Consider the following 12,015-nt stretch of genomic DNA (forward strand, 5'->3'; position numbering starts at 1 on the left):
ACTTTGAGTTGGGCTTGGATTTGGCGATTTGAACCCAGGGGTCAAGCCCTCTGATCTAAGCATTCAAGACTCCATGGCATGTTGATGAGAATGAGTGCCTCATGGCTGCATTAAATTTCAGGATATTTTTCCCACTTCATGTTACTTTAGGTTATGTTTGGTTCCCGGAAAATACTAAGGAAAGAAAAAAAATGTAAAGGAAAATGATTTTTTCATGTTTGGTTGTCATATGAAAAATATCAAAGAAAATCAAATATAATTAAAACCAATTAAAAACTTATGTATTTTTAAATTATTTAATCTTTATATTAATGAGTTAAAATAAATAAAAAGAGTTTGAAGTAACAAAAAAAATAATTTATCAACTTTTAATCAATTTTTTTATTTTCTTTCACTTTTTCTTTTCTTCTACTTTTCTTTTGTATTTTCTTTCCCTTGCATTTTCCTTCAAATTTTTTGGGAACCAAACATAGCCATAAGCATTTTAAGAGTTAAAAATTGGAGGGCTCTGAAAATTTTCCTTTGCTTGGCATGTGGCACCAATCCAGCTAAACAATGGCCTAACCCATATCTTGATAAGGATAAAATTATGTCAAAGATAAAATAGTTCAGGGGTCAAAATGGAAAAATAACAAGATAAAACAATAGTTACCAAGATCCGACTTTATACCCATAAATACGCTTCTATTAATAAAAAGGAAGACCAACTGCAAAATAGGGAAGAATAAGCTCAATATATCTATATATCTTTTATGTTATGTTTGATTTATGAAAAATATTAAAAAAAAAATTTATAATATTTGGATATCATAAAGGTGAGAAAAAAATAACTCGAGAAAATAAAGGAAAAAAAATGTCAAAAGATTTTTCTTCTATAATTTTTTTAGATAAATGTGAAAAAAGTTCAAAGAAAATACACTCTTAACCGATATTTTCAGGAGACAACTGTTTTTTAGGCAAAAAACTTAGAGTACTCATTTGATAATCAAAAATTGTTTTTTATTTTTCTGTTCATAAGAATATAAAATATGTTGTTTTTAGACAATATCTTTTAATTATTTTATATTGTTTTAATTTTTTTTATGGCTATTTCAAAAAATAATTATAAAATATGTTGTTTTTAGACAATATCTTTTAATTATTTTATATTGTTTTAATTTTTTTTATGGCTATTTCAGAAAATAATTATACAAATATTTATAATGATTAAAAATAAAATACTACACAAAAAAATTATTTTAAAAACATATTTAAAAATATGTTAAAAATATTTTAGGTTTTCAAATAAACTTTTGTTTTACAAAACATTAAATAACCGTTTTCAAAAACTATTCTAAAAAACTTTCTTTTTAAAAAATTGTTTTCGAAAACAGTTACCAAAAAGATCCCAATTTTCTTTCTCTCAACTTTTTAATGGACAACTAAATAAAAGAAAATTTTTAAAATTTTCTTTGCCTATATATATATATATATATATATATCTTTTAAATTTTCTTTTCTTTCCTTCAAATAGACATAGCTTTAAAAGCTTTAAAAATTTTCCTCTCCTCTTAATACTATCAAGCATTAGATGGAAAGGACACCTTGTGGGCTTTGGTATGGTTATAGCCCATGCTGCCCAGCTAGATTGGACACTTCAATATAACCCAAACTCAAATTCTAGTAAGCTTAAAAATTTTGGCTCCAAATTAACGCTACCTAACATCATTACAAAAAGCCTCAACGAAGTCAATCCATTAACTCTTAACCATTCTGAAATAAAATGACTTAATATGGGACTCTAATCTAAAAAAAATTGCTTCCCATCTTGCTAATTTTTTTTTCAAAATATCATAAATTTGATCGTTTCTGCATAACATGTACTTACTTCAATACTGAACTTCTAAGCAAATAAGATTCAAAAATTTTAACCCCACCCTAGCATTTTTTCTTCGTACTTTAAAGGCGAAAGTAATCAGCCCTCAAGCTACATAATGAATTATGCTACAATCATATGAGTTGACCCCAAAAAATACAATCATTCCAAGCTTGTGTGACAATTAACTCACATCTAAATGATGGCAGCTGGTTTGACATAAAGTTCTCCACTAAATTAATCAATGCTGAAAGTATCTAAAATGATACATGTTCATGCGCTTTGATGGAAATATTCACAATCAATCGCTATCCTATTTGAGTGAGGTTTGGAGAAATAATATAATGATTTGATTGTTTACAGTTTAGAAGAATACCTTTTGTCATACATAGTCCAATGAAGATCATGGCCATAGCCATAGCCACAGGAAGAAAGATTTAACCATATATGAACTCAATAAACCACCAATAATTCCATATTCATTTTCCTTTTCTTGTCACCTCTTTCTCTCTTGTTTTTCACGTGTACAACCACATCAACTCTAATGGAAGCGTAGCTTTAGCCACTCATAGCATCCCCAGAAGGGATAATACATAAATACAAAAGACACTTATCATTCACAAATCTAGAAGAATTATGGCTGCTTCTTCCTCACCAACACTTCTTTATAAATATCTTCCTTCTTATCGTTCATGAAGACAATGAAGCAATCCCAGAATGCAAAATCAAAAATCAAGGAAGCCAGATGTATCGTATCAGTCATGCTCTTTTCCATGCCAATCCGGTCTGCCTAGCGTGAACTCCAAGCTCGGGTTTTTACAATCCAGATTAGGCCCTAGGTAGTCTTTCAGTAGAGTTGAATTGCATTCCTGTAACATTTGGAAATTTTGGTTCTCTTGCCATCCAAAGTTGCTTATGCAATATTAAAATTAAGGATGGTGTGGGAAGGCTTAAATCAATACCTCTATTTGATGTCCCGATCTTTGTTGTGACGGAAAAGATGCTGTTTTGAGCCCATCCATCTCACTAGAGTTTTGCTGCAACCAAGCTTCTCTACTGCTAAAAAATTCATAAAATATGGAGTCAGTCTTAACTTGTTTGCCTATCATAAAAATTCACACAAATGGTGTTATATATATACAACATTACTCCTATGATTCACACAATCTGATATCTCGTCCTAGATCTGCTGAATCAAACTACTGTGAATCCTTTTTATGGGTCTAGGAAAAGAGATTGAAGGACAAATTAAGAAACCCCTTCATGTCCCAAAAAGAGCAACAAGTTACACCATAGAGGGCCAAGTGAAGAGGCTCCTAAAGGCCGTAACATAAAATAATGAAAAGCTATGGCCCTATTCGAATATTGTAGTCATGCCAATGAATTTCTGATGAGTCAGCTTTATAAACCAGAGATGGAGAGATTCATTATCCCATATGTAAGTGATCCAATTACATGCTTTCATATAGAATATATAGAATTTGAACTGGGACTTATTTACACATCTAAAAGAAAATAATGAAGAAACTTTTCTACTAAGATTGAGTTCAATAGCCACAGCTGTCTAACGAGAACTCCGAGCTTGGGTTTTTACAATCAAAACTCTGTCACAATAAAAAAAAAAAATGTAATTTTTATAACATAAATTCCTTTAGAACTATCCAGGTTAATAGCCACTGCTGTCAGGTACTAAATGAGACTTCTAGCATTGCAAAAACAAGGAAAAGAAAGACATAAAGAGGACTTCATGTAAGGATTTATCTAGCTGGTTTCAATGTAACACTAATTATGGGCTCTTTTAAAGTAAAAACGGTATGGAAATATACCCTATCATAGAAATATGGTTTAGTCTCAATTACAGGAAGAAGTGATCTTTATGGATCATTGGGATATGGTGCAAAATAAGTAGCTCAAAGTTATTTGTACAATTCATGTGCTTTGGGGATCCATAAGGTTTTAGTACAGATCTTGTTCATGTTTCCTAATTTTAATTGAAGAACTGAGGGGAAATACTTTCTTCAGGGTTTTCTATAGATAGGCTATAACCTCTATGGACCAAAAATCTTTATACTTGTATAAGGGTCTGAGAGCTAGTGCCTAGTTCTTCGAAAGCTGCCTAGGGAAGGAGCAAGAGAGAGTTAAACTACTGCATCTTAAGATAGAATTATGACATTTACTTGAAATATCTTAAACTATTGCAGGGTTTGAAGTTCTCATTACTTGTCAATCACCCAGATGTATCTATATCGTAGTTGGAAGGTACACATCGTACTGTTTTTGTTCCCAGCATATAGATGAAATACTATAAGCAACCAAACGTAAAGAAATCAAATTACAGTTTATGCTTATTTAATACTTCTATAATTGAAATATTTCACTCTCAACCCTCAATATCCATATGCCCAAATCATTGATTTATTAATTATATGCAGTCCAGACAGTAACTTCTAAAGCTACTAGGACATATTGTTAAGATTCAATGGTGGCAACTTGTTTTAATAAAGTTAATTAGCTAGGTTTGGGCCACTCATAAAGTCCTATATATTTGTTACAATGAATAATGAAAACTATGTCTGGAAGACATTTTGATATGATCACCCCTAAAAAACATCTAAGTAACCCTTTTCCCAAACAATGGAGTTTGAGTTGAAGTTGAATTTGGTTTCAAGAAAGGAATTTTCTTGTAAAATTTCAGAAAACGTTGGGATTTAAAGGGATTCAAGAAAAGAAATATAATTACCTTTTGTGGCATGGGAGTTAATTAGCCCATATTTCAATGGAGAGATAATTAAAAGATTGAGAGCATAAACAATAATATTTCTTCTTTCTCCTCATTTTGGAGACCCTGGAACTGGAGTAAACTATTAGGAAGAAACTCTTAGAAGGAAATTAAGGGCTTGTTTGACCGTGGAAGTGACTGTTGTTTTCTATCTCCAAAATGAAAGGAATATGATAGAGAAAACCCACTCCACATTGTTTGATTACTTGCCGTAGATGGGACTTCCTCTTGGACGTGGGTTCAATAAAGGAGCGATAAACAAAAAAAAGAAAAAGAAAAAAGAAAAAAAAGGGAGATTCAAAACCAAGTCTTTAGGGCTCATAGCTCTGATGACATTTTGAGCAACATTTTATCCATAAGCTTGAACTTCTGGGAAATGAGTTGATGACGTATATCAAGTTTGTAATACTTGATAGAACAAAGTTGGTGGTATTTTCCATATGTAGAGTTTATAGCTTCTTATATAGTGATTAAATTTTTTGATACCATCTGAAGACTGATAAAACTCTAGCGCTAACAGAAATAGAACAGGTAAGGATAGAATAACATTCAATCTGTATTAGACAAGTTGAAACCTAATCTGTTGTTGCATATGAGGTATAAGATGAAGGGCAGGCGTCTTAACTTATGGTATATATGAGATTTCATACAAAACCTTTTGGTAGGACATATAATGGTTATGGCATAATATGATCATATTAAGGATGCATGTCTCAGTACACTTCTTATTTTGTCAGATCATGATACTAATTTCTTCTGTTTTGGCTGCAAACATGTAGCCACTAAAAGCATTTCCAAATCTAGAGTCTTGGTACAGAAATGTACAGAGTGTAACTTTTATCCGGTATTAACATTCAAATTCAATCAAGTGACAGAATATAAGAAGTTTATAATGTTTGAGCCTAGCGTCAAATTTGCGAAAGTCTAAATTGAAAGTTCAAATAGAAATCTGGGTCACAACTCAAAAAATCTATTCTAAAGAATAACTGGTTTTCTAGTTCTAATTTGGTTCAATGGAGGAAAAGATTTGCTCCTTAAGGTTTTCTATACATTGTTAAGGTATATGGTTTGTCCAAAAGGAACATGAAAGAAAGATGAGGATATACCTAAAAGCACATATATTTGCAACACTTGATTCCGAAGTATTGAAGTTTGTATCATTCATTGACAACCCTCACAATCATACTTAAACCCTAGTTAGAATTTGATTTCGTAGTAGGTTTTGCAGTGTTCCATAGTTTTGTAGAATGTAAACCAAGCATAGTATATAAAAGGCTTGTAATTTACAGCAACAGTCGATGGGAATACAGAAGAGTTCCCATATATTCAGAAATTTGCAGCTTACCAAGAAAACTTCTAAACTATTAAAAGTGAGATCACTGCAATGTTGTAAACTCTCAAGCCATTCAAAGCTAATTAGAGAACCTTATGCATGTTTCTAAAACAACCATTATCACAACATAAATTCCATTGATACAACAAGCTTACCTAGAGGAATTTCATTTTTGAAGACTAAGTAAATTTAATTTTCATGGCTTATGAGGAGATTTTAGAGTAGAAGACCTTTTTTCTCACCAATGAAGAAAGAAGAAATCAGCCAATAAAAAATAAACTAAACTAGTGCTACAAGGCAATCGAAACCCTATTTTGTTAATATCGTTATCAATTATCATCTACAAATTTAGCAATAAGTCTTTGGCAAATTTGTTAATTTTTTACCTAATATACTATTGCTGTAATGTGGTTCTTGTGTTCTAATGTTGTGCTCCTCAAGTGTAAAGAGCTTGAAAAACAAATGTGAACTTTGAGGTGAATACCAATGACAATTATGTTTAATTATTCAAATATGATCCTCTAACCAATACTAATTATCTTAATTTGGATGTTAAAACTTTACCTATATTGCTTCCTCTCACTTCCATTACCAAAGGAGATATTTAAAATGAATGGATCCAAAGAAGAAACAAATTGGACAACCATAGAAGACTCTCTTAGACTTCATATTTTCACATGCTCGATACAAACACTTTGAATTCGAGCTGCTGGAAGTTCAAGTTATCATTCAGGTTCCATAGTTGTTAAAGCCACATTATGGGTCTATATAAGTTGGAAAGGATGCAATAATTCTTAATTTTTCCATGGCACATTAACTAAAAATAGTTTTTTTATTTTTTTATTTTATTTATTATATATATTTATATATAACACAAAATGTTTTTATTACATATTAAGCTATTATTACTTTTTACACTATAAACAAGGTGTAACTAAAGGGAACAAAATTAAAAGCCAAAGAAGAAATGAGACCTTAAATTTTACTATTTCTTCAAGATATGTAATGAAATATGTTTAATGTTACAATCTTATCGGAAAATTTCCAACTAATCTTTGTTTTAGAGTCTATTTGGTTGTAATTCTAAAAAGTGTTTTCAACTTTTCTAATACTTGAAAAATTTTATCTTTCAAGTATTAAAAATATTAGAAACGCTTCATAAATTTATTACCAAATGTACTTTTAATAAGAAATGAAGGTCTATAATTACAATTTTTTACAATTGGTAATAAAACCTATGCAAGTTGTCAGTCATACTAATTTAACTTGTGGCAATTACAATAAGATCCAACAGCATAATCACTTTCAAGGAAAAGAATCACACTCTTGAGAGTAGCTGCCATTATACTTCTTAATTTGGACATTTGTATCATTATATTTAGCTTTTGTATTTTATATTAACTCCAAAAATTGTTAAATAATGTCTAATACTATTTCAGCGCATTAAAAAAAAACTTCAGACAATATTATATTCAACTTGAAGTATCTATACCATTCTCATGAGTCATGACACATGGCCTAGAGAAGAAAGATGAAAATGAAGTTCTATGTGATTTACTTTGGTTTTTGAATGTGATGAAATTATCAATGGCTTTAATAATTTCATATTGGAAAGAATCTCTATGTAAATGGGCTAATGACTTAATGACTTAAGTGATTCCCAAATTAAGTAAAATTTTAATTACTAACATATAATAAATTAAAGCCATTTTCTATATTAAAAAATTAGACAAAAAAACCAAGTAAGTTGCCTAAAAGTTTGTTTGGTAGTGATTTTAGGAAGTATTTATAACTTTTTTTAATCTTTGAAAATTTGTATCTTTCAAGTATTAAAAATACTAGAAACGTTTCATAAAATAACATGTTAAACATACTCTAAGTTCTCTCATCCTTCGTCTTTTATTTTAATTTTTTTTGTAGTGTTTTAAGTGGTCACATAAGTCAAATATCAAAAAAAAAATAAAAAAAATCAACCCATTGTTTCAGATATTCTAACTGCATATATATATATGGAAAGGCATCTATAGACCCAGAAGGAAAGACAGCAAAGGCATTCTGTGTACTCAAGATAGAAATGAATTCTCATATCATAATACTAATTGAGTCGTTCCATCATTCAGACTATAAAGTTTCTCTATGATTAAATAAGATATATATATATATATATATATATATCTTAGTCAGCTAGGTGCACTCAAAAACAAAAAATATATCACTTTGAATTGAACATAAATCAACAGTCACCCAAAAGAGTGCTAGCTATCCTCTTTTGAAATGAGCTCTGGCATGCATGAAAAGAATCATCATAGTTGAATAAATTCAGTAACAAAAGATCTAGTAAACTTCATTACATGCTCAATCGGGCCAGTGTGGCAGGCTTAGATATTGAAAACCCAGAAATTAATGCTGACAGAAGCACCAAAATGAATATGACAAAAACAAGTTGAATAAAAAAATAAAAATCGCTTTGGATTGGAATTCATAATGAAGCATAAAAAATTATGGCACGTCAATTAATGTAAGACTGTAGTTATGATCTCCAATTGAAATAGCGGACTAGAAGAAAAAAATGAAGTGAAAATGACATGATCACAGTGAAGAGATAGATATGAAAACTATGGGAAAGAGGAGAGCATGCGCCCAAGTCAAGTTTGCGAGTAGCCTTTTTGGTCATATATGGAGTGCCCTCGTGGAGAGAATAGGAACCGGAGTTTAATAATAAGAATAATGATAATAACAATAGTGAAAGCAGTGAGAAAGAGTTCTAAAGAAAAAGAAAAAGTGTTACCGAGGTTGCTTTTCCCTTATCCTAATTAGAATTTAATAATGGTCCTGTAAGCTTTTCTCTTTAATACTCCATCAAAGCTACTTAATTATCTGATAACACATCTCAGCAGAGAAAATCTTCCAAAACAAAAGATTGAAAAAGAAGAACAAGCCAAACAGGGAAAAAAATTAAAATAAAAATGGAAAAGCAAAAGCTGACACAAGAACCCTTTTATTCTTCAAAAATGGTGGACGTGGGTTTGCATTTCCAAGCTAAGGTACCATGCAAAAGAAAAAGGAAAGCAAAACGCATGACTCCATCATATTCAAAAGCGTACGTGGGCAATGGGCATATAACTCTCTAGGCTTCCACACACACACAAAGAGAGAGAGATGGGCAGTGCACCTTGAAGAGTTACTCCACAAATTTGTAGAAGGGTAGTCAATTTCCTGTTGCAGAGACCCCTCCGAGGCTCCTCTTTGATCGGTGAATCGGCATAAGCCACAGTCGCTGGCATTGCCCATTGGGGAGATGTCTTCTTCACCAGACCCATCTGATTGGCCTTCAACAGAGAATAAAAAAAACCCCAAAAAGTCCAAATCAATGTCAATTTGCAATGCATGTATCTACATGTATGTATGTATGTATGCATGCATCTATCGACTCATGGATGCATATAGGAACATTTCTTTTATCCATAATGGGTTATGGTGGAAGGAATAGAAGTGAGAAAGAGAGGATTTGCCTGATGTGTGTGGTGAAAAAAATTTAGAAAATAAGGCTGCTTGAAAGAAGAAAAGAGAAAAAAAGGCTGAAGGCTAAGCAATACGAATTACCTGAAGAAGCTGCAGGCTTGTCAGTGGTCTTAACTGTTCGATACATCTGCAAAGGGCATCGGGAAGCATTTGCAAAGACAATTGAAGGAATAGAGAAAGAAAAACGAAAAAAAAAAAAAAAAAAGGAAAGAAAAAGGAAAATAAAAATAAAAATAAAGAATCCTCTCTCTCTTCTCCTTCTGTGGGCTTCAGAGGCTTGTCTTGGTTTCATCATTAATCACGAGGTTGATGTTTGATAAGTTAGTAATTGAGGTGTATTATTAAGAAATGATGACTTCTTTTGTCTCTTATGATTCCAGTTCTCTCCCTTTCTCTCTCTCTGAAATCAGAAGCTGTCGGTCTCAGAAGATCAGACTCCTCTCACTCTTTAATTCATTCATTCATTCACTCACTGCATTCATCGGCTACTGTGCCGGAGAGATAGAAGACCACCGCCATGGACAAAGAGAGAGAGAGAGAGAGAGAGAGAGAGATGGAGAGAGTGGGGTAACAGTAGTGAGATTTTTACCTGTAAATGACTTTTGACATGAGCTAGTGTGAGATCCTTAACATCCATGAGCTCAAGAACTGACTTTGGAGTAGCCCCTAAACCAGAAATATAAAACCCATCAAACATGATACTAAAAAGAGAACATACCCAGAACTCAAAAACTCAAATCAAATCATGTGAAAAAAAAAGGTAGAAAAGAAAGAGAGAAACAAGAACATTTACTTTCATGGCCGCCGAGAAGCTCCACGGCGTGAACGAATCGAGCGTGAAGAGTGCTTGTCCAGCGCATCCTGGGAGCCCTCATGCTTCTCTTAGTAGGGAGCTTGGGTATGAATCTTGATCTCATCATCCCATGTGAAGCCTCAGAAGGCCCAACTCCATGGTGACTAGGGACATGGTGATGGTGTAGTTGATGGGATTTGAACGCATCCGACGAGAGCCCATTGAGCCTAGCTGCAGCCGCTATCCGATAGGCTGATGAAGATGTATTAGGTCCGGAATTCAAGATTGACATGGGATCCAAACCTCCTCCAAAATAAGGTGAAGGAGGGTGTGAAACAGAAGAAGAGCACAAAGAGGAACAAGAAGAAGATGGTGCCAAGGACGAAGACCAAGAGGGATATGACAATTGGTACAAGTTCATCCTTGAATCCTTCTCTCTGGAATGGTCCAAAGGCAAGAAGGGAAAGGAACGATTGTGATAGACCGGAATCCCTTTTATTGGCCTCAGAACATCGGATACATCGAGCAGTGAAACCCCATGATTTATGTGATTTAAATTGTTATTAGGGTGGTGGCTGAGATGATGATGACGATTTTGATGATATGGGTTGTGCAGTTGTTCTTGATCAGCTCCAACTGTGAAATTCCTCGAACATCGGCCGTCTTCATCCATCACATTTGCTGCGTGTGCTAAAGAAAGCTCGGTGTAAGCTTGCAAGTTGCTCCTTACGGAGGTGTTAGAGTCAGATTTAAGAGCTTGGCATTGGCCCAAAAGATTGGTGTTTGAACCTCCTTCATTGCTGCTAATATTGCAAATTGATGTGGGAGAAGAAGTGTTGTTGGGAGGGCTTATGTGAAGAGAAAGATCCGGGACTGGGTTTGAAGAGGGTTCAATGAAAACTCCTTCCAAGGGCATCTTCACTAGATTTTCTCTCTAAATGGTGGCTTTTTCTCAAGCTAGTCCAACTTGGTGCCCAAGAAATCCGGGAAAAATGCAACTTTTCTCAGGTGGAGAGAGAGATTTGGATTGATGGAGGAATGAAAAGCTATGAAACAACTCCTTGGTATGTGCCAAAGGTGAGTTCCTAAAGAAGGGCGAAGTGAAGAAAGACTCTTCCAACTTCATCAAACAGACATGCCATAAAGAGAGAAAAAAAGAGATGGGGATGGAAGAGAATAGATTTGCGTGTTGTTGAGCAAATGGACGGAAAATTAAAAAAGAAATATACAGAAAAGGCATGGAAAGGGGAGGATTTGGGTGTGTGTTCCTCGAGAGTGTATCTCGGAAAATGACACTAGAACAAGGCTCTACTCTCTCTCTCTTCAAAACACAACAAAGCAGCAAAGAAATGGTCACCTTGATTTCCTTCCCCGGAGACGACGGGGTAAAATATCAAAGAGAGAGAAAGATAGCCTCATGTGTGATTCCTTTTCCCCCACCCTCTTCGCTTCTATGCCTCTCTCTCTCTCTCTCTCTCTCTCTCTTTCTCTCTCTTATATATATATATATTACCTGGTGATTTATTTTTTCAACGAATAAATTAATGGGGAGTCCCATTTCCATGCTCAAACGAGAAAGCAAAACTGTACTCTAGACGGAAAATAAAAAATAAAAAATAAAAAATAAGAAATATTCTCAAAAGTCTCAAGAGATATTGAGAGCATATAGACCCATTGACCTGACTGAGAGACCCACAAAGGCGTGTTTGTTTGCTTTCATATGTATACATCGT

General features: G+C 33.3%; 1 protein-coding gene across 4 annotated transcripts; it reads right to left on the bottom strand.

Annotated features, from left to right (window-relative positions):
- Positions 1–2,275: 2,275 nt before the first annotated feature.
- LOC100244905 (transcription repressor KAN1) lies at positions 2,276–11,815 on the bottom strand. 4 transcript variants are annotated; one of them, XM_010650640.3, is made up of 6 exons: positions 10,283–11,815; positions 10,079–10,155; positions 9,571–9,616; positions 9,140–9,296; positions 2,818–2,911; positions 2,276–2,724 (listed from the first exon to the last, which is right to left on the bottom strand). In XM_010650640.3, the coding sequence occupies exons 1-6, from the start codon at positions 11,196–11,198 to the stop codon at positions 2,611–2,613; spliced, it is 1,404 nt and encodes a 467-aa protein (XP_010648942.1). In that variant the 5' UTR covers positions 11,199–11,815; the 3' UTR covers positions 2,276–2,610. The 4 variants fall into 4 exon arrangements, with proteins under 4 accessions (XP_010648942.1, XP_002266463.1, XP_010648944.1 ...); XM_002266427.5 differs by having other exon boundaries at positions 2,818–2,914; positions 10,283–11,778; XM_010650642.3 differs by lacking the exon at positions 9,571–9,616 and having other exon boundaries at positions 2,517–2,724; positions 10,283–11,780.
- Positions 11,816–12,015: the final 200 nt, after the last annotated feature.

The sequence above is a fragment of the Vitis vinifera genome, chromosome 4 (genome assembly GCF_030704535.1).
Source record: "Vitis vinifera cultivar Pinot Noir 40024 chromosome 4, ASM3070453v1".
Classification (NCBI taxonomy): domain Eukaryota; kingdom Viridiplantae; phylum Streptophyta; class Magnoliopsida; order Vitales; family Vitaceae; genus Vitis; species Vitis vinifera.